This window comes from Phacochoerus africanus, chromosome 15, assembly GCF_016906955.1.
Source record: "Phacochoerus africanus isolate WHEZ1 chromosome 15, ROS_Pafr_v1, whole genome shotgun sequence".
Lineage (NCBI taxonomy): Eukaryota > Metazoa > Chordata > Mammalia > Artiodactyla > Suidae > Phacochoerus > Phacochoerus africanus.
Window position 1 is genome coordinate 46,283,201 of NC_062558.1, and position 23,807 is coordinate 46,307,007.

A 23,807-nucleotide genomic window follows, 5' to 3' on the forward strand; every position below is an offset into this window, starting at 1 on the left:
CTAGGTTTTTGCCAGTCAGGGCTATGAGAAAAACATCTCATTAGGAGACATTAGGAAGATCACAGATTTATGGAGTGGGTGGAATGTGCTTGAGATGGGTGCTTATGCTGTGGGTAGTTTTATTACGTAATAAAGTTGTCAGGTTTATGTTTTCTTAAGAAATCAAGGAGCTATGATGTGAGACAATATATCTGGTTCTTGGATATTTATGAACTAGCCTAAGAAATAGTATTTCCCGGAGTTCCCGTTGTGGTACAGTGGTTAACGAATCCGACTAGGAACCATGAGGATGTAGGTTCGATCCCTGGCCTCGCTTAGTGGGTTATGGATCCGGCGTTGTCATGAGCTGTGGTGTAGGACACAGAGGTGGCTCGGATCCTGCGTTGCTGTGGCTCTGGCTACAGCTCCGATTAGACCCCTAGCCTGGGAACCTCCATATGCCATGAGAGCAGCCCAAGGAATGGCAAAAAGACAAAAAAAAAAAAAAAAGAAAGAAAAAAGAAATAGTATTTCCCTCTCCTGCAAAATGTGAGCACCACCTTGAATTTGGTTTTTTCTTTCCATTGCTACATCTGTCTTAAGCTGGTCCAGTGTTTGGCTGGGTTATTACAGAGGCTTGCATCTTCGTAAATTTGGACCTTTGACTTGTGGAGGCAGAGGCTCAGGAAGCTCAGTTTGTCCTTCTTAACTGTCAATCTGTTTGAGTCTGCTCTGCTGCCCCCAGATTGGCTCACTCATCGCCTCTAGAGTCCTTTGTTATCTGCATCCTCTTTTTCTCATTGTTTGCTTAAACTCAGGGTCAGGCAAGTAACTAAGAAGATATCAGGACGGGAACTGTTCCTAGCCCTTGGATTGGATAAAATGTGGCACTTTCTTTTCAGCACCAAGAAGGTAATGGCAGTATATTTCACATCTACCATGGCAAGGTGGTAAAGGCTGCTTGGGTTCACGTCCCAGCTCTGCCGTGCTACTGCCTTGGGCGTGACCTTGAGCAAATCACTAAACCTCTCTGTCTTGGGTTTCTTATCCATAAAATGAGTCTACTAAGAATACCTACCTCAAATGAGTTAATACCTGTAAAACTAGAAAACCCGGTGCCCTGAACACAGTGAGCACACGGTGTTAGCAGCTATTGTCATCACTGCTCTGGAAGTTTCATGTATGTTATCTCTAATCTTCACAACAACCTTATATTGTCAGTATTGGTATCCTCGTGTGCATGACAAAACTGCAGTGGAGAGAAGCAAAGGATTCTGGCTATGCCAGGAGACTGACCCATGAGGCCTCAATTCCTTGCTTGGTGCCCTGGATCCTACTGACTTCTCTTTGGGAGCCCTGGAAGCAGCCCTGTCCTCTTGACCTAAAGCTTCGGGGCAATAAAAGTGAGAGCTGGATGCACCCTCTTGCCAAGTATATAAGACAAGGCAGGGAGTTCCCATCGTGGCGCGGTGGTTAACGAATCCGACTAGGAAACATGAGGTTGAGGGTTCGGTCCCTGCCCTTGCTCAGTGGGTTAACGATCCGGCGTTGCCATGAGCTGTGGTGTAGGTTGCAGACGTGGCTTGGATTCTGCGTTGCTGTGGCTCTGGCGTAGGCTGCTGGCTACAGCTCCGATTCAACCCCTAGCCTGGGAACCTCCATATGCCGCGGGAGCGGCCCAAGAAATAGCAAAAAAAAAAGACAAGGCAATGCCATCGTTTGACTGAGCTGGTAAAGGTGCAAGGAGCCGCTTTTAGATTCAGACCGTTTATTACTTAGCAAAGAGAAGAGTAGACAAATATGTCAGCTTCCTGTGGTCTTTGTCCCACCACACACCAAAGAAATATGACACTGAGACAGGAGGGCTGGCCGCCTGCAGTGAGAATTGTGGAACATCAGGGCGCACAGGCAGTTGTAGCCTGCAGCTCAGCGCTTCACCTTCCACACCTGCCTTCTGAGGCAGCAGGGCTGGAAGCTACATCCTCATCAGAACCCAGGAGGTGATGAGGGACTGCCTCCTGACAACTAGGGGGTGGGGAGCATGGGAGATGGCCTTGAAGTGCACCTCATGATCCCATCCCCCCCCGTTCATGGAGGATCACAAGTGGTCGAGCCTTTCTTTTCCTGTGTGCCCACGTGGGTACCTGTGGAGGTGGCACAGATAGCAGGGTCCCCTCTCCTGTCAGGTCCACAGTCGCTCATCCTTTGAACTGAAGCACTTGGGTCCTGTTTTCTGTCTTCTCTCCTGTTACACACCAAACAGAGACAAAAAACTGTATTCATTGTGGGTGTCCATTGTCAAGGATCTTTATCCAGCTGGGTGAACTCGAGGTTTCTAGAAATAAATGTCAAGTTCACCCAGCTGGATAAAGACCCTTGACAATAGACACCCACATCGAATATAGTTTTTTTGTATCTATTTTACACACACACTCAGCATGGCTTGCAGTCACTTTGATACACCATAAATACCGGTTTCCTTGTGGGAAGTAAGAGTCCACCTGGTTTCATTAGTTGGTAGCCTTGAGATTAAACACTGCAAAAGCCCGCCATCAGTCTGACACCAGGAACAGAGTAGTCAAAGATTCCTGCAGCTTGTCCCCCTGACCTCCTCCCCAGCCTGGCAGTCGCTCCCTTAGGGACTGAGAATGTTGGGGTGTGGGAATAATAACACGAAGCAGAGGGTCTCAAAACCCAAAGTCCAGAGGGCTTTTTAGCCATCCATCTCTGGTGTCAGAGGCTGGGCACTGCTAAACTTTCAAGGTGCCTGATTGCTGACAAGTGTGGATCTAGGGAGTGGCTTTAACAAGGCTGGCCAGGCAGGGCAGACCCAGCCTGGGTTATGACCTCCCTGGTCCACTCTTTGAGCAGGAACTTTTATAGCAGACATAATAAAGCAGAGGTGGTGTAATGAGGTGAGGAATGGGCAAGAAACTGTCCTAGCTTGTGCTAATACTGCCTGATACACAGTGGCTGTCTCCAGGGAGCCTGAAGCACAGCTCAGACATTATCTCATTAATCCTCCCCAAACCCCCATGGGGTAAGCAGGTGGCAGGCATTCCCCTTGCTCTCAGGATCAGAGAGAATGGGGCCCTTATGCGACTTGCCCAAGGTCGTCCACGGTGGCAGAGCGCAGCATATAATTTATTGCTTTTAACGCTGTGGTTTCCTCGCCTCCCTATCCCCCCCACCCCTGCTATTAACAGACTACACAGGACCATTTTAATCAGGCGATTTTCCTCAAGTGTCCCTTCCTGAAGCACTCTGGTTTGGAAACTCACCAGCACAATTACAGAAGCAGGAAGGGATGGGGTGAATCTGTAGCCTGTGGGTATAGCTGGTGAATCCTCGAGGAACCCAAGGTGCCCCTCCCCTCCCTGGGGTCTCTTGCCCCCACTCTGGATTTATCACCAGTGTCCTGCTTTCCTGATGGGTTTCTTGCCTGATTCCATGGTCTTGGGCATGTTGAATGGGGGTAGTTCAGTTTCCACCTCACTCCACACCCACTCATCCTCCCTTTGTCACTCTTTTCATAATTGGAATGCCCTGGCTAGAGCCATTTCTCTATTAGATACTGTGCCCTAATATATCCCCTCACCCCCAACCTCAGAATCCTAATTTACTGAGTACAGCAGCTTGTGCCATCTACCTCAGGTGATGCAGGCGCCATCCCTGTTTTACACAGGAGGAAACTGAACCTCAGGGCTCTATTCTTCTCAACCACCCGACACCAGTGATGATAATTAGAGTCTTGCCTTGCTATTTTTTTTTTCCTTTTAACTTGCCCTTTATTTGCATAACTCTTTAATAACAGCTTTGTTGAGATATAATTCACACACTATACAATTCATCTCTATAAAGTGTACAGTTTAGTGGTTTTTATTATGTTCTCAGAGGTGTAGACTATCACCGCAGTCCATTTTAGAACATTTAAATCATATCAAAAAAGAAACCCTGTACCTTTTAGCTCCTATTTCTCTACTCTTTCATTCCTCAGCCCTCCAGCCTTCTGAAACCACGAATCTGTTTTCTGTCTCTATGGACTTCCCTAGTCTAGACTTTCGTATGAGTACAGTAATATAAGGTGTGGACTATTGGGACTGGCTTCTTTCACTGAGCTTAACATTTTCAAGGTTCATTCATGTTCTAGCATAGATCAGTATTCTTTTTTTTTTTTTATAGCCAAATGCTATTCCATTATATGGGTATACCATGTTTTGTTTACCCATTTGCTCTTTGTTGGACGTTTAGGTAATTTCCACATTTTTGGCTGTTAATAATGTTACCATAACTTTAAGGCACAACTTTTTGTGTGGACATGTATTTTCATATGTCTTGGTTATTTACCTAGGAGTGGAATTGCTGGGTCAGATGATAACTACGTTTAATTATTTGCAAAACTACCTTACTGTTTCAAAGGCAGCTGCTTCATTCTCCATTTCCAAAGCAGCTTATGAAGGTTATAAATTTTCCACCTTATAGACAAATTGTTATTTTCTGTCTTTCTGATTACAACCATCCTGGAGGGTATGAAGTGTGGTATCTCATTGTGGTTTTGATTTGCATTTTCTTGATGGCTAATGATGTTGAGTGGCTTTCATGTGCTTATTTGCATATCTTTTTGGAGAAATATCTATTTAGATCCCTTGCCCATCTTTTAATTGGATAATTTGTCTTTATTATTGCGTTGAAGGGTTTTTCTATATTCTAGTCCCTTATCAGATATATGATTTGCACATATTTTCTTCCACTCTGTGTGTTGTCTTTTCGTGTTCTTGATGGTGTCCTTTGCAGCACCAGTTTTTAATTTTGTTGGGTTTTTGTTTTTGTTTTTGTTTTCTTGTTCCTTGTGCTTTTGGTGTCATGTCTGTTGCCCCACTTTCCACTTGCCAGGCCCATGGGCCCACTGCATATCTAATCCTCAGGAATGCTTGCACCAAGGGCAGGGTCAGCACTGTCCTTCAAATGGGAAGCAACCTCCGAGGTTGTGTAGCTCTTCCAAGGCCGCACAGAAGTTAAGCAGCAGTGCCGGGATCCACCCTGGCCAGTGGCTCAAAGCCCCTGTCCGACAGAGTGAGGCACCACTGTAGTTCCCCAGTGATGTCAGCATGAAGGACATAGGCCCTGCTCTGAGGTTGGACACAGCAGTGCCTGCTCGTCACACTGTGCTGAGAGTAGTCCCCTGCTCAGAACGGTTGCTTGGCAAATGTTGAGTTATTACTGCCATTTTACTTTCTATGTTTTTCCAATTAAAGACACATTCCAAATAAAAATGAATTTAGAATCCTGACTGGGAGGTAATGAACCCACCTGCCTTTCTTTGCATTCAGAAAATCACTCAAGGAGTTCCTGTCATGGTGCAGTGGAAACGAATCCGACTGGGAACCATGAGGTTCTGGGTTCGATACCTGGCCTCGATCAGTGGATTAAGGTTCTGGCCTTGCCGTGAGCTGTGGCGTAGGTTGCAGATGCGGCTCGGATCTGGTGCTGCTGTGGCTATAGCTGTGGCGTAGGCCGGCAGCTGTAACTCTGATTGGACCCCTAGCCTGAGAACCTCTATATGCGGTGGGTTTGGCCCTAAAAAGCAAAAAGAAAAAGAAAAAAAGAAAAAAGAAAACTACTCAAGGGTTACAGCAAGCTAGTGTTCCATCTCTTGGTTCCTTGTAAGAAACTCCTCAATCTCAGGAGTCATTGTCCTTATTTTATAAAGAGTTCCTGACTTGCCCTTTATTGTAATATTTGGGGAGAGGGGAGAGTGTATTGTAAAAGGATTTTTAGCTTTATTTTTGTTTTGAGTGTTTTTGTCCATCTGAATGTATCAAAGGAAGGAAACAAAATTATGCTGCAATTTGTGTAGTAGCTCAATGACGAGAGCTAAACTGCTGTCATCATCAACGAGATTGCGATTATGGTTGATTCTGCATTGTGGGCTGGTTCATAGTCTTTGCCTCTTGTGTTTTCCTTGCTGAGACCTTGTGGACCTGGCCAGGGCTTGCCCACAGTGCCTGGCCATCCAGTGCCTCCAGAGAGCTTGCTCCAGAGTGCGTTTGGCCTGCCGGCCCGCCTGTGGGAGGCGTGTTGCGGGAAAGGAGCACATCTGTTCCAGGATGCGTGTCACCACCTCGAACTGCTTTTTCTACTTTTAAACTGTGTTAAGCGTAGGGCTGACTTACAGGGAAAGCCCTGGTGAGCTTCAAATTTCCATCACCTGTTGTGTCAGCAAATGCACATACATTTTAGCCTTTTTTTTTTTTTTTTGGTCAAATTACTGTTCAAACAACACTACCTTTTCTTGCTCAGTGTCCAGCACAGGGTCAGTGCTCAGTAAATGTGAGTTTGAATGAATACCAGCATCCAAGAAAGGCAAGTCTCCAGCTACCCTTACTCTCTAACCCACCAGCTTTTAAAATTCTTGATTTCCCGATGACCACAAAACACATGAAAAGATGTTCAACATTACTAATTACTAGGAAAATGCAAGTCAACATTACAGTGAGGTATCTCACCTCACAGTAGTCAGAATGGCATAGCCATCATCAAAAAAAGTCTACAAACAATAACTGCTGCAGAGGGTATGAAGAAAAGGAACCCTCCTACACTGTTGGTGAGAATGTAAATTGGAGGTTTTTTGAAGAACCACTATGGAGGTTCTTTAAAAAACTAAATGTTGGAGTTCCTGTCGTGGCTAGTATCCATGAGGACTCGGGTTCCTCTAGTGGGTTAACCCACTGAACCTTGCTCAGTGGGTTAAGAATCCAGTGTTGCCATGAACTGTGGTATAGGTTGTAGACCCCTCTCAGATCCCACGTTGCTGTGGCTGTGGTGTAGGCCAGCAGCTACAGCTCTGATTCCATCCCAGCCTAGGAACTTCCATATGCCACAGGTGCGGCCCTAAAAAGACAAAACAAAACGACACAAAAAACACCTAAATATGGGAGTACCATATCATCCAGCAATCCCACTCCTGGGCATGTATCCAGACAGAACCATAATTTGAGTATTCATTGTAGCACCATTTACAATAGCCAAGACCTGGAAACAACCTAAATGTCCATCAACGGAGGAATGGATTAAAAAAAATGTACATATATAGAGTGGATTATTATTCAGCGATAAAAAATAATGAAATAATGCTATTTGCAGCAACATGGATGGACCTAGAGATTATCATACTGAGCGAAATCAGGGAAAGACATGTCATATCACTTATATGTGTAACCTAATGAAAAATGATACAAAAGAACTTACTTATAAAACAGAAACAAACTCAGATTTCAAAACCAATCTTAGTGCTACCATATTTGAAACCATTGAGGGGAGGGAAGAATTAGGAGAGTGGGAATAACATATACACTACTGTATAAAATAGATGATTAATGAGAACCTGCTGTATAGCACAGGAGAATCTACTCAATAGTTTTTAATAACCTATATGGGAAAAAAGAATGGATATATTTATATGTATGACTGCTTCATTTTGTTGTACACCTGAAACTAATATAACATTATAGGTCAACTATAGCCCAATAAATTAAATTTTAAAAATAAAATGAAATTATTTGTTTCCTTTTAGTTTTTGCCCATCTGCAGGTATTATTTTTAAATAGGTGTTGTTTTGTACACTTAAAATTTCAGACATGGTACTTTTTATACCATGTTATCTTCAGTATCTTCTTATGATTACATTATTTCCCATAAATTATGCACATTGTTTTGTTTGATTATATAGTCTTTGGGGAGACTTTTTTTTTTACATTAAAGTCCTTGGTTTGCTGTTTTTTTTTTTTTTATTACTCAGTGAATTTATTATATTTATAGTTGTACAATGATCATCACAACCCAATTTTATAGCATTTCCATCCCAAACCCCAGCGCATCCCCCCACCCCCCAATCTGTCTCCTTTGGAAACCATAGGACTTTTTCAAAGTCTGTGAGTCAGTATCTGTTCTGCATAGAAGTTCATTGTGTCCTTTTTTTCAGATTCCACATGTCAGTGATAGCATTTGATGTTTGTGTCTCATTGTCTGACTGACTTCACTTAGCATGACAATCTCCAGGTCCATCCATGTTGCTGCAAATGCTGTGATTTCTTTCCTTTTAATGGCTGAGTAATATTCCTTTGTGTATATGTACCACATCTTGATTCACTCCTCTGTCGATGGACATTTAAGTTGTTTCCATGTCTTGGCTATTGCAAGTAGTGCTGCAATAAACCTTGGAGTACATGTGTCTTTTCAAGTCATGGTTTTCTCTGGGTAGATGCCCAGGAGTGGGGTTGCTGGATCAAATGGTAGTTCTATGTGTAGTTTTCTGAGGAATCTCCATACTTCTTTCCACAGTGGTTGCACCAATTTACAATCCCACCAACAGTGTAGTAGGGTTCCTTTTTCTGCCCACCCTCTCCAGCACTTCTTGTTTGTAGACTTTTGGATGATGGCCATTCTGGCTGATGTAAGGTGGTACCTCATGGTGGTTTTGATGTGCATTTCTCTAATAATGAGTGATGTTGGACATGTTTTCATGTGTTTCTTGGCCATCCATATGTCTTCTTTGGAGAACTGTCCGTTTAGATCTTCTGCCCATTTTTTGATGGGGTTGTTTGTTTTTTTGGTATTGAGCGGTAGGAGGTATTTATAAATTTTGGAGATTAATCCCTTGTCAGTTGGAAGACTTTTTTTCCTTTCATGTTTTTATAGTTTGGTGAAGGACTGCTTGAAGATTTTATCGTGTAAAGTTACTTCTTTGCTTTAGATTACTTCCTCAGGATCTGTTCTAAAAATGGGATTCCAAGAGTTCCCGTTGTAGCTCAGTGGTTAATGAACCTGACTAGCATCTGTGAGGAGGCAGGTTTGTTCCCTGGCCTTGCTTAGTGAGTTAAGGATCCAGTGTTGCCATGAGCTATGGTGTAGGTTGAAGATGAGGCTCAGATACCACGTTGCTGTGGCTGTGGCACAGGCTAGTGGCTATAGCTCTGATTCATCCCCTAGCCTGGGACCCTCCATATGCTGCAGGTGCGGCCCTAAAAAGACAAAAAACAACAGCAAAAAAAAAAAAAAATGGAATTACAGGAGTTCCCTGCTGGCTCAGCAGGTTAAGGATCTAACATTGTCATTGCTGTGGCTTGGGTCACAGCTAGGGTGGGGGTTGATCCCTGGCCTGGGAACCTCTGTATGTCACAGGTTCATCAAAAAAAGGAATTAAGGGGGCGAGGAGGGCATTGGGTTTGTTGCATATTGCTAGTCCATTTCCCCCAAATTGAACTGATTTGCAGGGTGACCAACCACATGTGTTCACAGATACTCAATGGCCTTCCCTTGTGGGGTTTAAAATTGATTGGTTTACATTGACGATTTTGCTGTGCATTAATGAGCAACAGGGTTGATGTTTTCTGTTTTCTTTCTACAAACTATTTATATATATCTCATAACTCTGTCATTTCATTCCTTTCTCTTACTGATAATGTGGAGAAGTTTTAAGAATATATTGTTCTTTCTGCCTCCTCTGTCCCTGTCTAGCTTGTTAATTGTCCTAAAAGAATTCCTTTAACTTGTGTTGCCTAATCGATTCTCAGAGTAACTTAAAGATGGCCTAACTGAACTTTTCTCTGCATTGCTATCTACCTGTCCCAACAGAATTTATTAAATGAGTCCTTCCTACATCCTTATGTTGCCTTGGTTTGCATCAGATTAAGATCGTCTAAAAATTTGTGTGTTTTTGGAATTCTTTTCCATTTGTTTTATTTTTCTAGTTTTAGGCTGGCATTGTGTAGTTTTATTGATTTTTGTTTTATAGTTTTGTTTTGTTTTTTTTAAGTCTGGAAGAATGAGAATTCAACTTTACTCTTTCTCCTCCAACATATTTCTTCTTGATTTAATAACTCTTTTGGTGTGTGTTAGCACCTAATCCTTACCTTTTTATAATAAGAACAAGCAAGTGTCCTTTATTACATTGCCTTGTAATTTCAAGTTAAACTGTGTCAGTGAATTACTATGTAGAGCTCAATTCTTGTCACCTAATGGCCATATGAGTCACTTTAAGAATAGATCTAGGGGAGTTCCCATTGTGGCTCAGTGGAAACAAATCCAACTAGTAACCATGAGGTTTCAGGTTCGATCCTTGGCCTCACTCAGTGGGTTAAGGATCCACTGTTGCCATGAGCTGTGGTGTAGGCTTGGATCCTGTGTTGCTGTGGCATAGGCTGGCAGCTGTGGCTCCAATTAGACCTGTAGCCTGGGAACCTCTACATGCCATGGGTGGGGCCCTAAAAAGAAAAAAAAGAGAAGAATTTAGGAGTTCCCATTGTGGCTGATCAGGTTAAGAACCTTACTAGTGGAGTTCCCGTCATGGCTCTGCAGTTAACAGACCCAACTAGCATCCATGAGGACATGCGTTTGACCCCTGGCCTTTCTCAGTGGGTTAAGGATCTGGCATTGCCATGAGCTGTGGTGTAGGTGGCAGACTCGGCTCAGATCCTGTGTTGCTGTGGTTGTGGCATAGGTCAGTGGCTACAGCTCCAATCGGACCCCTAGCCTGGGAACCTCCATATGCTGCAGGTGCGGCCCTAAAAAGACAAAAAAAAAAAAAAAAAGAAAGAAAGAAAGAAACTTACTAGTATCCATGAGGATGCAGGTTCAATCCCTGGTCTCCCTCAGTGGGTCAAGGATCCGAATTGCCATGAGCTATGGTGTAGATCGCAGATGCGGCTTGGATCCCAAGTTGCTGTGGCTGTAGCGGAGGCCAGAAACTGTAGGGCTGATTTGACCCCTAGACTGGGAACTTCCATATGCCACAGGTACAGCCCTTAAAAAAGCAAAAAAGGGAGATTTAGAATTAAATTTTGCATAACATTTTTAGATGGTTTTCTATAGGCTATTCTTTTAGCACAAAATTTAACTTATGAAACATCTTACCTCCTTGGAAATGGAAGTTCTCAGTGGAGGCTCATAAATTCAGACATGAGATATATGCAGGCCCATATCTAAGTTTCACCATAATTATGGCAAAATGAAATGCCAGGGGTTGGGAGGTAATCTGATGGGATGGCGGATTTGAAATATTTGCTGCTTTACCCAGATTCTGACAGGCATCTTCTCAGTTGTTCTTTTGGTGCAGAGGATCCAAATAGGATAGAGGCTGTTCTTGGTTTTTCTCTAAAGAGTGACACCCGCTGCAGAAGTGTGTGGAAAACCAGAGCCCTCAGCAAAGAAATGCCGATTTAATCCTCAGGCAGTTCCCATTCGGAGGTTTCCAGCAAACAGTGGCAATTGCCAGCTCCTTTTCTGTGTCTTGGGTACTCTCTGTTCCCATCGCTGTGACAACAGGGGGAAAAACTGTATTCAGGTACCTCTGGATTCTAAATCCAGACAGAGAAAATGTTGAGGATGTTTGTTCAAAGGGCGAAAGAGTTGTCTGTTTCTTTGTACATAGAAGAGAAAAAAATAATCTTTATGATTGAAGAGAAAAATGGGTGGAGCTGTCCTTTTCCATTCTTTCACGTAAATTATAAGTCTTGATTCTAGCCACCACACCTTTTAAGAAAAGGTCCAGGACTGTTGTTTCATGTGAAACTCTGTACTGTAGTGACACCCTACCCTGGTCAACAGCGGCAAAAGGACAAAAGGAAGGAAGTTTCCCTTTTAAATCCCCAAGAATTTTTTGATGAGATAATATTACAGACTGAAATGTCTCTCCTCCTATTAGTTCAGTGTTTGGCTCCTGTGTAACAGTAACCCACTTAGATGCAGGCGGTCCTTTTGAAGTTATTTTAAACTTGCAGCAGAGTGTGGAGATATTGTAACCTTGGATAAGAGCACCAGCAGCCCCGGTTTCAGTTTTGCCCTTTCAGACATGTGGAAAGTGCACCAGCATATTCTCAAGGATTTAGTACTGAAATCTCCTTAAAGAGCTGGTCTTGGTTTCAAAGCTTGGCTTGACGTCCTGTACTCAAGGGAGCATAGTTCTGTTTCTCCAGATATTTAACCTTGTCTGATAGAGTCTTTTGGCTTTGAAGTTCGCCTAGAGTCTTTTGTCCATTAACAAAACAGTGAAACTATGATAGCCAACCTCATCAGGCTCTGATAAATTTGAAGAAGGTCCATCTTCATATTTCAGCGTAAAACCAGATGTTCAGGAGTTCCCGTCGTGGCGCAGTGGTTAACGAATCCGACTAGGAACCATGAGGTTGCGGGTTCGGTCCCTGCCCTTGCTCAGTGGGTTGAGGATGTGGCGTTGCCGTGAGCTGTGGTGTAGGTTGCAGACGCGGCTCGGATCCCGCGTTGCTGTGGCTCTGGCGTAGGCCGGTGGCTACAGCTCCGATTGGACCCCTAGCCTGGGAACCTCCATATGCCGCAGGAGCGGCCCAAGAAATAGCAACAACAACAACAACAAAAAAGACAAAAAAAAAACAAAAAAAAACCCCAGATGTTCGATACCTGGCACTGAGGTTGCTCAGGGATCTGCGTTGCTTATCATTAGCCATCCTGCCCCAGTGGCTCCTTCTTCGGAAATGCAGATCGGGTGTCCTAGAGATTATAGGATCTGTCTGTGTCTGGGAGAAAATGGGGCTTCTTGGAACCTCCACCCTGGTTATTGCATCCACTGTCTCTGTTAATACCCAAATCCACGTCACACTCTGATGCCACCCGGAAGTTATTTTGGGTTGCTGGGGTGGTAAATGTTGCTGGTTCTTTCTACACTATTCTCCTAGTCATCCCTGTGCTGTGTCTCCAGCCATCCTCAGGTCCTGGGTGGCTCCCAGAGAGTATCCTGGGAGGGTCCACGGTCCTGGGCGGGTTGCCTGTGCAGTCTCTTTGGCCTGATGGAATGCTTCCATGTTGGATGCATGGAATCTGCTGGAACCGCTGGAGGAAGGGACTTCTGTCCAACAGTGCCTATAGAGTTTTCAATCAAAATAAAGCATATGGGAGTTTTCTTGTGGTACAGTGGATTCGGATCTGGTGTTGTCACTGCAGTGATTTGGGTTGCTACTGTGGCGCAGGTTCAATCCCTGACCAGGGAACTTCCACATGCCATGGGTGTGGCCCCCAAAAAAAGCATGTATATGTTTATAAAAGGCAAAGCATACTTCATGACTTTTAATAAAGAGAGCATTCCTCTGGTGTACTGTTTGCTATCCTTGATTGCTATTCTCAGAGACAACTATTTTCAATTATTTAGTGGTTTCTTCTACTGTTCACCTCTGGGAATATTTCTGAATTTGGGGGAGTGTTACTAAATTTCTGTCAGTAATTTCTAAATAACATGCTTATACTGCTTCACATTTTTAGTCTTTTTTTTTTTTTCCTTCAATGCCTGCAGCATATATCCCAGGCCAAGGCTTGAACTTAGACTACAGCAGTGACCCGAGCCATAGGAGTGACAACTCACTAGGGAGCTCCTCATTTAAACATTTTTTGACTTCTTCCTGTGGAAGATGTAGATTTTGTCCTCTTACCCTCTCCTTATCCCTTTCCCTGCCCCCATACACACATTTTCCATCGCTGTATTTTCCCAATATAGTTATATCCCAATTATTGTTTAGATCAGGATTTATGTTATCATGGTAGTCACTGTTCCCAACCAGGCCATGCATGACGTGCCATACCCTGATAATGGTTTACAGTTCTGGTGTGACTTTTTAATTTTTTTCTGGAGTTAATAATTGTCCCCCCTCCCCCGCCCATTACTTTAGTTTGCTATATAATTATCACATTTCATTCTCCTGTTCAAGAACTATAGCACTCTTCTCAGTACTGTCAAACCCATTGGGTGGTGACTCAGGTTATTGTTTGTTCACTTTTGGGGAGGGCCCTCCTGCAGCCCTCATCCTTCTGGCCCCATCTGGGACGATCGCACAGCAGATTGGTTGCGTAGCTGTCATCCTGGGATTTCTGTTTTTCTTCTCTGTTGGATTCCCTGTGCCCTGCATCCCATGCCTGCCTCTTCCTCAGTTTATTCTCTTGTTTTGTTGAGACTGACAGCCACTTCTGAGATCAGATGGGAATAGGAAAATTTGAGGTTTTGCTTTGGGGAGGGCGGTTCTTCTCTTCCTCCCCTCTTTCATCCTTGTAAAGCGCTGTCCTGGGCCAGCCTGAGCAAAGGGTGGCAGCATTGTGTTCTGTGCATGTGTAGAGTGTCAGCCACCTCTGCAAGCCTGGCCACTGTGACCAAGAAGGAACAGCCTTTGCTCTTGTGCCATTGCCAGTAAATCTTGACATCACTGGTAAAGTCCTGGGAATGTGTTTGGTGACTTGGGAATCAGTGACTCTGAGAGCTCCTTCTTCTAAGGTTCTTGTAGCAATGGGCTGAAAACCTGACCTCTTTGTCCCAGTTCCTCGCTTAGCTGAACAGAGACCCAAATGGCGTCCCAAAACAGAACTGAGGCATTTCAGCAGGCCTGCCTCTAAGCTGAGGGTTGTTCACCCAGCAGTCATTTACTGAGCACCTGTTGGGCACAAGGCTCTGGGTGGGGTGAAAGGGGACCTCTGAGAAAGACTCTCTAGAATCATGTGCCCATCTTTAAGGGAAGGCTGAAGGAACTGTGGTAAGCACCATATGAAACATTTGGAAACACAGGGGTAGAAGCAGCTAGCCTTACTGGTGCATTAAGAAAGTTCCATGGAAGGGCTGGTCTGGAGGGACAGCGTATTCTAGGCAAAAGAATACAGTGCAAGCAGATAGGACAGTCCTAGAGAAGGTGAAAGAGGAGAGGGCTTTCCCATTGATTGAGCATCTCCTGTGCATCTGTGACTTAAACAGGCATGTTGACTTCCCATGGTTATTCTGAGAGCACAGGACTAAAGTTATAAAACAGGATATACTTTGTGTTAAATCCTCAGACCTTTGTGTAGCTTGTTAATTATTGGCATTGTTGTTCTGTGGATCCATCCCAAGAGTCTTGCTTCTTCTCTCTTCAGGCTGTCCTTCCCCTTCTTGAGTATTCTCTGTTCATTGAGTCTTTGACAAGTTCCATTCTCAGTTTCTGAGTATTTGATTTTTTTTCTTTATTTTCATTAGCAGTTCTTTCTGACAACCCTGTGTTCTTACACATAGTTTAGCCATTTTTTTTCTCCCTTTCAGTTTTGTTTGACATATAGCACTAAGTTTAAGGTGTAGAGCATAACAGTTTGACTTACATATGTCATGAAATGATCAGCACAGTAAGTTTAGTGGACATCTATCATCTCATACGGATAAAACATTAAAGAGAGAAAAAAATATTTTTGCCCTGTGATGAGAACTCTTAGGATTTATTCTCTTAATGACTTTCATATATAACATAGAATAGTGTTAATTATGTGTATCATGTTATATATCAGATCCATAGTACCTGTTTATCTTACAGCTGGAAGTTTGTACTTTTTGGTTACCTTCATCTAGTTCTTCCTTCCCCTCTCTCAACCCCCATTTCAGCCATTTTTAACCTTCTTAAAAATATGAAGGCAAAAACTTCTTAAGTTTCAAACCTCTAATCAGTGTAAACCCCATACACCCAAAGAAAATAAACTCAGAAATGTCTATAATTTTTAAATGCTTTCGTGCCATGTTAAGTTCAAAGTTAACATGCTCAAACATCATTCATTGAAGTCTCCTAAGATTAATTTGCACACACAGGTCTTATATGTAGTCACTGCCTATATGTAACTGGCTGGTGTCAACAAATTAACAAGCCTGGTTTTTATGGTGATGACTGGCCGGAGCAATGGTGTGGATGCAATGTCTTACTGAATCTGAAGATTACATGCATTTCATGTGTTGGAGGTCCTCATTCTCCATAAATGATTGTAACCCAGAAAAGGACTTTGGGATCTCTTTAAGTTAAGGACTACTGCTTCTCAGTAAATAGTAGAAAGATGTGATTGGGGCTTTATCTTGAAAAATGAAACTGAAAGTAAGTTTGTATTTGAATTTAACAAGTTAAGTTATAATTACAGCTTTGTGCTTATTTCTGAAAACGGAGTGAATCCCACCTGGGCAGGATTGGGATATTTCCAGCAAAACTGTATGAGAGTGTGGATGTGACATCCTTCTCTTATGTTCGACTTCAACTGTAGGATGATCAAAACCTGCTTTACCAGAGAGAGAGATGTTGGAGAACTCTCTCTTTTCCCAGAGCTCTGTCTTAGCCCTTTGACCATTCTCTACAGAAGCCCCCGTGTGGATTTCTTCTTTAATCCTTAACTTGATTGTTTGCCATTGGCTTTGAGAAAAATCCTTTTGTTGACTAATATGTCGTAGACTCCATTTTATGCTGCATCATTTGCTGATTTGCAGTTCTCGTTTGCAACTTATTTACATCGTCTTATCACTCTGTCATCTGATATTCCAACAATCAGCAAGAAGTTGCTGTAAGGATAAGATAAAATATATAAACATAATAATATAGTTGATGCTCATTTAATGAGAGAGCCTTCTCCTTCACTTTCTCAGACTCATCATATTCATTTGCATTTTATGCCTTTGCCTAGAATATTCCATTCTTTGACACAGGTCAGTTCATGAGTGAATTATTTTCATGTTATGGCTACTTGTGCTTCCCTGTAAAACATTCCACTGAGCTCATAACTTGGATCCCTTGGAAAAAGACAACCCCAGGGTACAAATGTTTGGAGGCCTAGGGTGGCAGACATTTCCAGAAACCGATGCTGTCGTCAGGGAGAGCTGAAAGAGATATACATCATGAGTGGAAGAGGCCAGTTACACTTGAGACGTAGCTGAGATTGAATTCCCAGTGGTTTGGGCCTCTGGAGATAGAAACTAGAAAAGAGGAGGAACTCGACTGGATCTGGGAAGGTGGCGGCAATGATGAGGTTGGTTTTCAATCCTCTGAGATGTGAGCTTGGTGGCCTCTTTACCCTCCCTGGGAAAATAAACCACCTGTCAAGTGGTCACACCCACCTGCACTTTACAAAAATTCTTTTGGCTTTTAAGTCTTTGATCCCTATTCAGAAGTCAACACCCTTGACAGGGCCAACACCTTGAGCTGCTCACAGTCACCCCAGTGATAGTAGATGATTTGAAAGGGGATCTTGGGGAAGAGTGGGAGGGCCCAGCGTAGACTGCGGCCAGGGTGGCTGCCGGATGGACCCGGGACTGTGGTGTGCTTGAGGCTGCCCTGTTGCCATGCCTCCTGTGGCCGCGTGTTCTACTTCACAGCTTGTGCCTCGTCCTGGGCTGCTAGGAGCCCAGCCTCAGCTTCTCTGCCCTGACCTCCTCCCCATCTCTCCTGCCTCGTTCCACTGTCCCTGTGTCTCCCACCACAGCCTTGGCTCTGCATCGGCATTTGCCTCAGGCCACCTTTACTTTAGGTTCATTTCTCCTCTGTGCATGGAAGTGTGTTCTCCCTAACTTAGCATTTCTCAGAGTGTGTCCCATGAAATGGTGTGAAATGGGCTTATCATCAAAGGGGAGGAAATGTTGCTTTTAGCAAAGGTTAAAACCTTGTAAAGTTTTTTAAACCTTGGCCTCTGCAGAGCTATAATTGCCAAATGTAGATCCCAAATCCCTCTGCACTGTTTCTCAGCATTACCTGCTTGTTCAGGAAGCTGTTTCTCACCTTGCAGGGCTAGTGTTCTGCAGGACATGGTTTCCTGAAGGGCTTGGCCCTGGAAGGGCGGAAACCACATCTCCCTACACTGTGAATCCCCCTTGTTAGCTGAGGACAGTCATTTCTGAATAAACTCCTGGGACCTTTTTTTTTTTTTTTTTTCCATTTTTTAAAGTTTTATTGAAGTAATAGTTGATTTATTGGAGTTCCCATCGTGTCAGTGGTTAATGAAGCCGACTAGGAACGATGAGGTTGCGGGTTAAATCCCTGGCCTTGCTCAGTGGGTTAAGGATCCGGCATTGACGTGAGCTGTGGTGTAGGTCCAAGATGTGGCTCACATCCCACGTTGCTGTGGCTGTGGTGTAGGCTGGTGGCTACAGCTCCCTTTGGACCCCTAGCCTGGGAACCTCCATATGCTGCGGGTACGGCCCTAGAAAAGAAAAAAGAAGAAGAAAAAAGAAGAAATATGGTTGATTTACAGTGTGATCATTTCTGCTGTACAATTTTATTGTAATAAAATTGACAGAGAATTTACCATTTAAGCCATTTTAAGGTCTACAATTCAGAGGCATTTAGTCCGTTCACAGTGTTACATACCCGTTAGCATCGTCTAATGACAGAACATTTTTATCACCCCAAATGGAAGCCCTGTACCCATTGCACAGTCATTCCTGTTTCTCCTTCCCTCAGCTTGCCAACCACTCATCTGCTGCTTTCTGTTTCTGTGGCTTTGCCTGTTATAGATATTTCATGTCAATGGAATTATACAGTATATGACCTTTTATGTCTGGGCTCTTTCTTTAGTGAAGATTTAATGCAGATACAAAGTCTTAGACCTGCATGATACCTCTGATTCCCCCAACAACAGCTCTTTATCGCTGGCCGAACCCTTTACCCATGAAAGTAGCAAAATAGCTTTCCCTCTGAAAACCTCCAAGTCCCATAGCCAGGTTAAAAATATGGAATACTGTAGAAAAGGATCAGCAGTGGGGTTGCCATTGACATGACTTGACCTAGGATTTCAGGAAACCAACTTAAGCCCGGCTGGGAGCCACTTCCTAGAGGGTCAGAAGTGACGGGCTGTTGGCACAATTGGCTTTTTGCCCTTGCCCATCCTCTCTCCAACTGGAGGTCTGCCTTTCGAGCTGCTCATCATTGAGTTACCATCAAACATCCTAGAAGGGGGTTGAGCTCTCCAAGGTCAGCCAGAGCAAGGTGTGCCATTTACCACACCACAAGACCCTCCCTGATCCTCGGGAAACTTTTTGAACCTGAGGACTTGTGCAAAAGTCAGATGTCCTAGGGTTCTCTGTCTCATGTCCTGGGATTCCCCGGAGGCAGGTTATCCCTCACCCACTAGAAGGACGGTAGCAGTGCTCTCCTGCCTCCAGGCTTGTGCAGCTCCCTTCCTTGTGGTCCCATTGAGTGGCTGAGGACCTCTCACCTCTGGGTTGCACCATTCCCTCCTCCGAGTGTTCATTCCTCTCCAGCCCAGGTGTGCCCCTTCCGGGAGGGGGAACCCATCTCCCCTAAATAAGGGAGTGTGCTGCCTTTCCAGTGTGCCACCCTTCTGAAGTCCATGCTCCGTTCTAGTTCTTGAGCCCATCTCTCTCCTTCTTGGTGTAAATGGTGGCCCTCCTTACAGATCAGATGGTCTCCCCTCTCCCCACTCAAGCCCTCTACCCCTCCTCCCCAGGCCTGGACAAAATTCTCTCCTGTCCTTGACCCGTCTAGCTCTTCCTTCAAAGCTCCGCTCAAGGCTCAGCAGGTTCACAGCCCCCACCCCCAGATGTTCTAGCAGCTCTTACTGCCTGCACCAAACTCACATGACACTCAGCATCACACAGTTCAGAGCTGCCGGCAACCTTTTTTTACGAAGATTTTATCACTCGGTCTTTTCTTCCCAATCTTATGACCGACTATGAGAGGAAGGGATAATACGGTTAAACAAGTGAAATTGGAAGGTACTGGACTATGAGTTCGAGGGCCAGGCCACCTCTGGGTGCAACTACTTGCTAGCTGTATTTTCTTGGAGAAGCTTTTAATCCTGACCTGCTGTTCTCATCCATAGAATGAGTAGGGGATAAGGAGGAAGTAATGATTTCCTATTTGCTGCTATAACAAATTACTATAAACTTAGTGGCTTAAAGCAGCACTCTCTGACTCTCTTACAGTTCTGGAGGTCAGAAGTAAAAAGTGAGTCAGCAGGGCCACGTTCCTTCTGAAGGTCTAGAGAGAACCCTTTTCCTTGTCTTTGCCAGCTTCTGGAGGTGCCCGCATTCCTTGGCTCATGGCTCCCACCTCCATCTTCAGAGCACATCACTCCAACCTCTGCTTCCCTATCACATCTCCTCTGTTTCCATGAATCCCACTTTTCCTTCTAAAGACCCTTGTGATCATACTGGGCTCACCCAGGTAATCCTGGATAACTGCCCACCTCAAGTTTAATCACATCTGTAAAGTCTCTTGTACCTCATAAGGGGTTAGGACATGGATATCTTGTGGGCCATTATGCAAGCTGGCACAGTGGATTCTTAAGTCTCTTGTTATCTCTGAAATGCTATGAATCTAAAGACACTCCTTCCAGTTATTCAGTGAGCTTCACAATGTGCTAGACTCCTTAACCTCTTAGGAAGTTACATATATGTACAACACTTCCTTTTCTCAAGTGGTTGTTAGAGATTCCAGGACCTGATAGGATTCGATACTGGAACTGTGAACCCTAGTGTCATTCTTTAATTGCAGTTTTACTTGTAAAAATTTGATGATGCTCCTCTTCCTGTCTTTGATTTTGTGCTTTGCAAATTTGGAAAAAACGTCCAAGAATTTCATGTTTCCCAGTAACCAGGGGTGGCCTTTAAACAGTCTCTTAATTATCCTAGTGATTCTGCCATATGTCTAGTGGTCTCTCCAGAAGCTCCTGAATGTGTTTCCAGGTCCTCTTGCATAAGTTGAACTAGACGTGTTTTTAAGATCTGGAATCCAAATAGTCTTGGATGCTAACCCAGCTCGTCTCATCTGTAAATGCTCCTTAATGATACGGTATTTCACAGTGATTTAAATTGGCATTTACATGTTTTTCTTTCCATACATCCCATCAGTGATGTCCACCTTGGGTGACCATTTGCAAACAGTGAGAAAGCACCTATAAAATCTATTTGTAGTGGTTCCATTGTGTTCTCCCCAGTGCTAAGCTTGCTGTGCTAAAATAGGATTCCCCACGGGTTAAAAAACAACCCCCCCCCCCGATAATTGTAAGTTTTGAGGTTACTTTTGACTGTTGCATCTGAGACGTGTACAGTGGGAGTCATCAGCTCTGCAGCCTGTATACTGAAGTTCTCTTTCCACTTGTCTCCTAGATGCACCCCCTGGGCCTGTGTAATAACAATGACGAAGAAGACTTGTATGAATACGGCTGGGTAGGAGTGGTGAAGTTGGAACAGCCAGAATTGGACCCGAAACCATGCCTCACTGTCCTGGGCAAGGTAAGCACCAAGCTGTCTGAACTGCTCCCCTTCTGATTGGTGTTCTCCACTCTCTCATTTCCTCAGTTCCTCGGGTAGCTGGTTAAGGAGAAGAGCATGCTTTCCTAGCTGGAGTCATGTGGGTTGGGGACCAGGACATGTCTTGTAGCAGTGCACCTGGTGCTCAGAAGCGTGGACTCTGATGGAAACTGCCAGCCTCAGAGTGGGCTCCACCTCTTGTCACCTGTGTGGCCTTGGCCAAGTCACTTCCCCTGGAGGAGTCTGTTTTTTATCTGAGCTGGTTGATAATAGAGATTCACAGTACCTTATCTTAACACCCTTGCAGCCAGATATTTCAGAATTCTGAGATTTGGTGGGTTTAGAAAGGCATTAAGTGTGGAATTCCCACTGTGGTTTAAAAACCTGACTGGTATCTATGAGGATGCAGGTTTGATCCCTGGCCTCGCTCAATGGGTTAAGGATCCAGTGTTGCCAAGAGCTGTGGTGTAGGTTGCAAACATGGCTCGGATCCTGTGTTGCTGTGGCTGTGGTGTAGGTCCACAGCTGCAGCTCTGATTCAACTCCTAGACTGGGAACTTCCATATGTTGCACATGCAGCCCTAAAAAGAAAGGCATTAAGTGCACACATTTTGTATTAAGGAACCCCCAGGAGATGTGAGGCCGTATCTAGTAACCCAACATATTCATATTTGTATAGCAAACTACATGAATATTCACATTAAGTGGGACAACTGAAATCTAAATAGTCCCATGTTAGTTCAGGGCAGCTGTGCCTCCAAATGAGTTCAGGTTCATTAAGTTTTGCTGCCAAGTAAGTTATGGAAAAACTTTCGAGTTGTAGGGCTTTTTTGGTTTCAGAATGGCAGACAGCAATTATGGTCCTGTATTAGAACTTACCTCATAGGGTGGTTAGGAGGGGAGATGAGATACAAACGTCTGGTGGAGTAAGCTCTCCAAAAATGTTCACTGCCATTGGCTGTTGTTATTTTATTTAGAAGTACTAAAACCAAAAACAAAACTTTGAACTATTTTGTTAAAGGGAAAGATTTGGAGAAAGTTATTAGGATTTTGGTTGTAAGAAAGATGATATATATCCTAAGGGTAGTGTTATTGCTTAAATATCTTCTATATTCTCAGAAGCTGCTATTCTAGGCATCATGGAGAGACAGCTGGGGCTGGTTCTGACCTCTTGAAGAGATTCAGGCCAGAGAAAAGGTGTTTTTTTGTTTTTGTTTTTTGGGTTTTTTTTTTTTTTGCTTTTTAGGGCTGCACCCATAGCATGTGGAAGTTCCCAAGCTAGGGGTCAAATTGGAACTACAGCTCTTGGCCTACGCCACAGCCACAGCAACACCAGATCTGAGCTGCATCTGCGACCTACGCCACAGCTCATGGCAGTGCCAGATCCCTAACCTGGGCGAGGCCAGGGATTGAACCTGCATCCTCATCGATGCCAGTTAGATTCCCTTCTGCTGAGCCACAATGGCAACTCCTGAGAAGAGGTGGTTTTGATGCAGGGGACTTGAGAGGGAACCTTTCCCACTCTTGAAAATGTCCCAGCCAGTGTCTCCTAAAAGACTTTTGGTCCAGGGGACCCTCATGGGTCTAATTGGTGATGTTTGTGCCCCACTTGTCTTCTGAGTAGCTTCATAGTACTTGTCAAGTTCTCCTGCCCTTTTACAGAAATAAAACAAACAAAACCCACTGGGACTATTACCTGTTTGGTTTGTAATTGACGAAGTCAAATCAACGTCTTCGGAGGCCCCAGCCGTGATGCTTCATCGTCTAAATAGCTGGCCAGAGCTGCTTAATGATGCTAGAGAGCAGCGACCCCCTTGAGAATATTTTAGTGTTTTCCTAGGAGAGATGCCAGCTACATCCAAAGGTCAGAAACAGTACTTTTCTTGTAGGTAGCCCTCTCCTAATATAATATTTTCTCCTGTACTTAAGCTGCTGTTATGCTGGGCTCAGCAACTTGACTTAATTTGCTTTGCCCCAGTCCAGTGGATCTCTGCCTGTGTGTCTGTTGTGTCTGTAAATGGATTGGAACAGGGTCCCCCAGGGACACCCCATTGTTCTCCCTTGGCTTAGTGGTGTTGAAGTCACTCAGAGAACCCAGTTGTTCCTTTTCCACCTGCAACAACCACGTAGTGGTTTGGCTTGGAGAGTTTTGTATGGTTTGGCCTGCTGGCCCATGAAGCCAGGGGAGTAAAAGCCTAGACATATATTGAATCATTAGGTACCTTTTGGGTTTATTCATTCACCAAGTATTTATTGAGTGCAGGGGCCCAGAAGCTAAACGACACGTGTGGCTCTACCTGCTTGCAAGCAACAGCCACCCACCCTCTCATCCCTCCCACCCCATGTTTCTGTTCGGAGAGGCTGTGTGGTGGCCAGGCACACGTGGTTAGTTACTGAAATTCGGCTTAACACCTGAATAAAATCATTAGCATAAAATGCTTAGGCCAGACGAAGCAAGACGGTTTTGAATTTGCTCAAAACCTGGGTTGGTACAGGAGGAACAGTGAGTCAGGCATCTCTCTCTCTCCTTTCTCGTCTCTCTCCCTCTCTTCTGCGCTCTCATTCTTCTTCTTAAGTGTAGTTGTTTCCAGCTTCAGTGTTACTAACTCTGTTAACCGTATTTTTTCCTGAGCCCCGAAGGGCAGTAGTAAGAGGCTAGGATAGGAAAGCAGAGTGGTCCTGGTGGACTCCCGCTCTCCTGTAGATGGACGGTGGTGTGGTTTTCTATCATTTCCTTGCTCTTAGTGGAGGTGGGCAGCGGAGAGAGGCACAAAAGGAA

General features: G+C 44.2%; 1 protein-coding gene across 1 annotated transcript in view; it reads left to right on the plus strand.

The window, feature by feature from the left end:
• ZNRF3 (zinc and ring finger 3) overlaps positions 1 to 23,807 on the plus strand; it is a 150,082-nt gene that overhangs the window by 68,270 nt on the left and 58,005 nt on the right. The window contains exon 2 of the mRNA XM_047762782.1: positions 20,885 to 21,010. Within this exon, the coding sequence (XP_047618738.1) occupies positions 20,885 to 21,010 (126 nt within the window). The remainder of the gene's footprint in view (positions 1 to 20,884; positions 21,011 to 23,807) is intronic.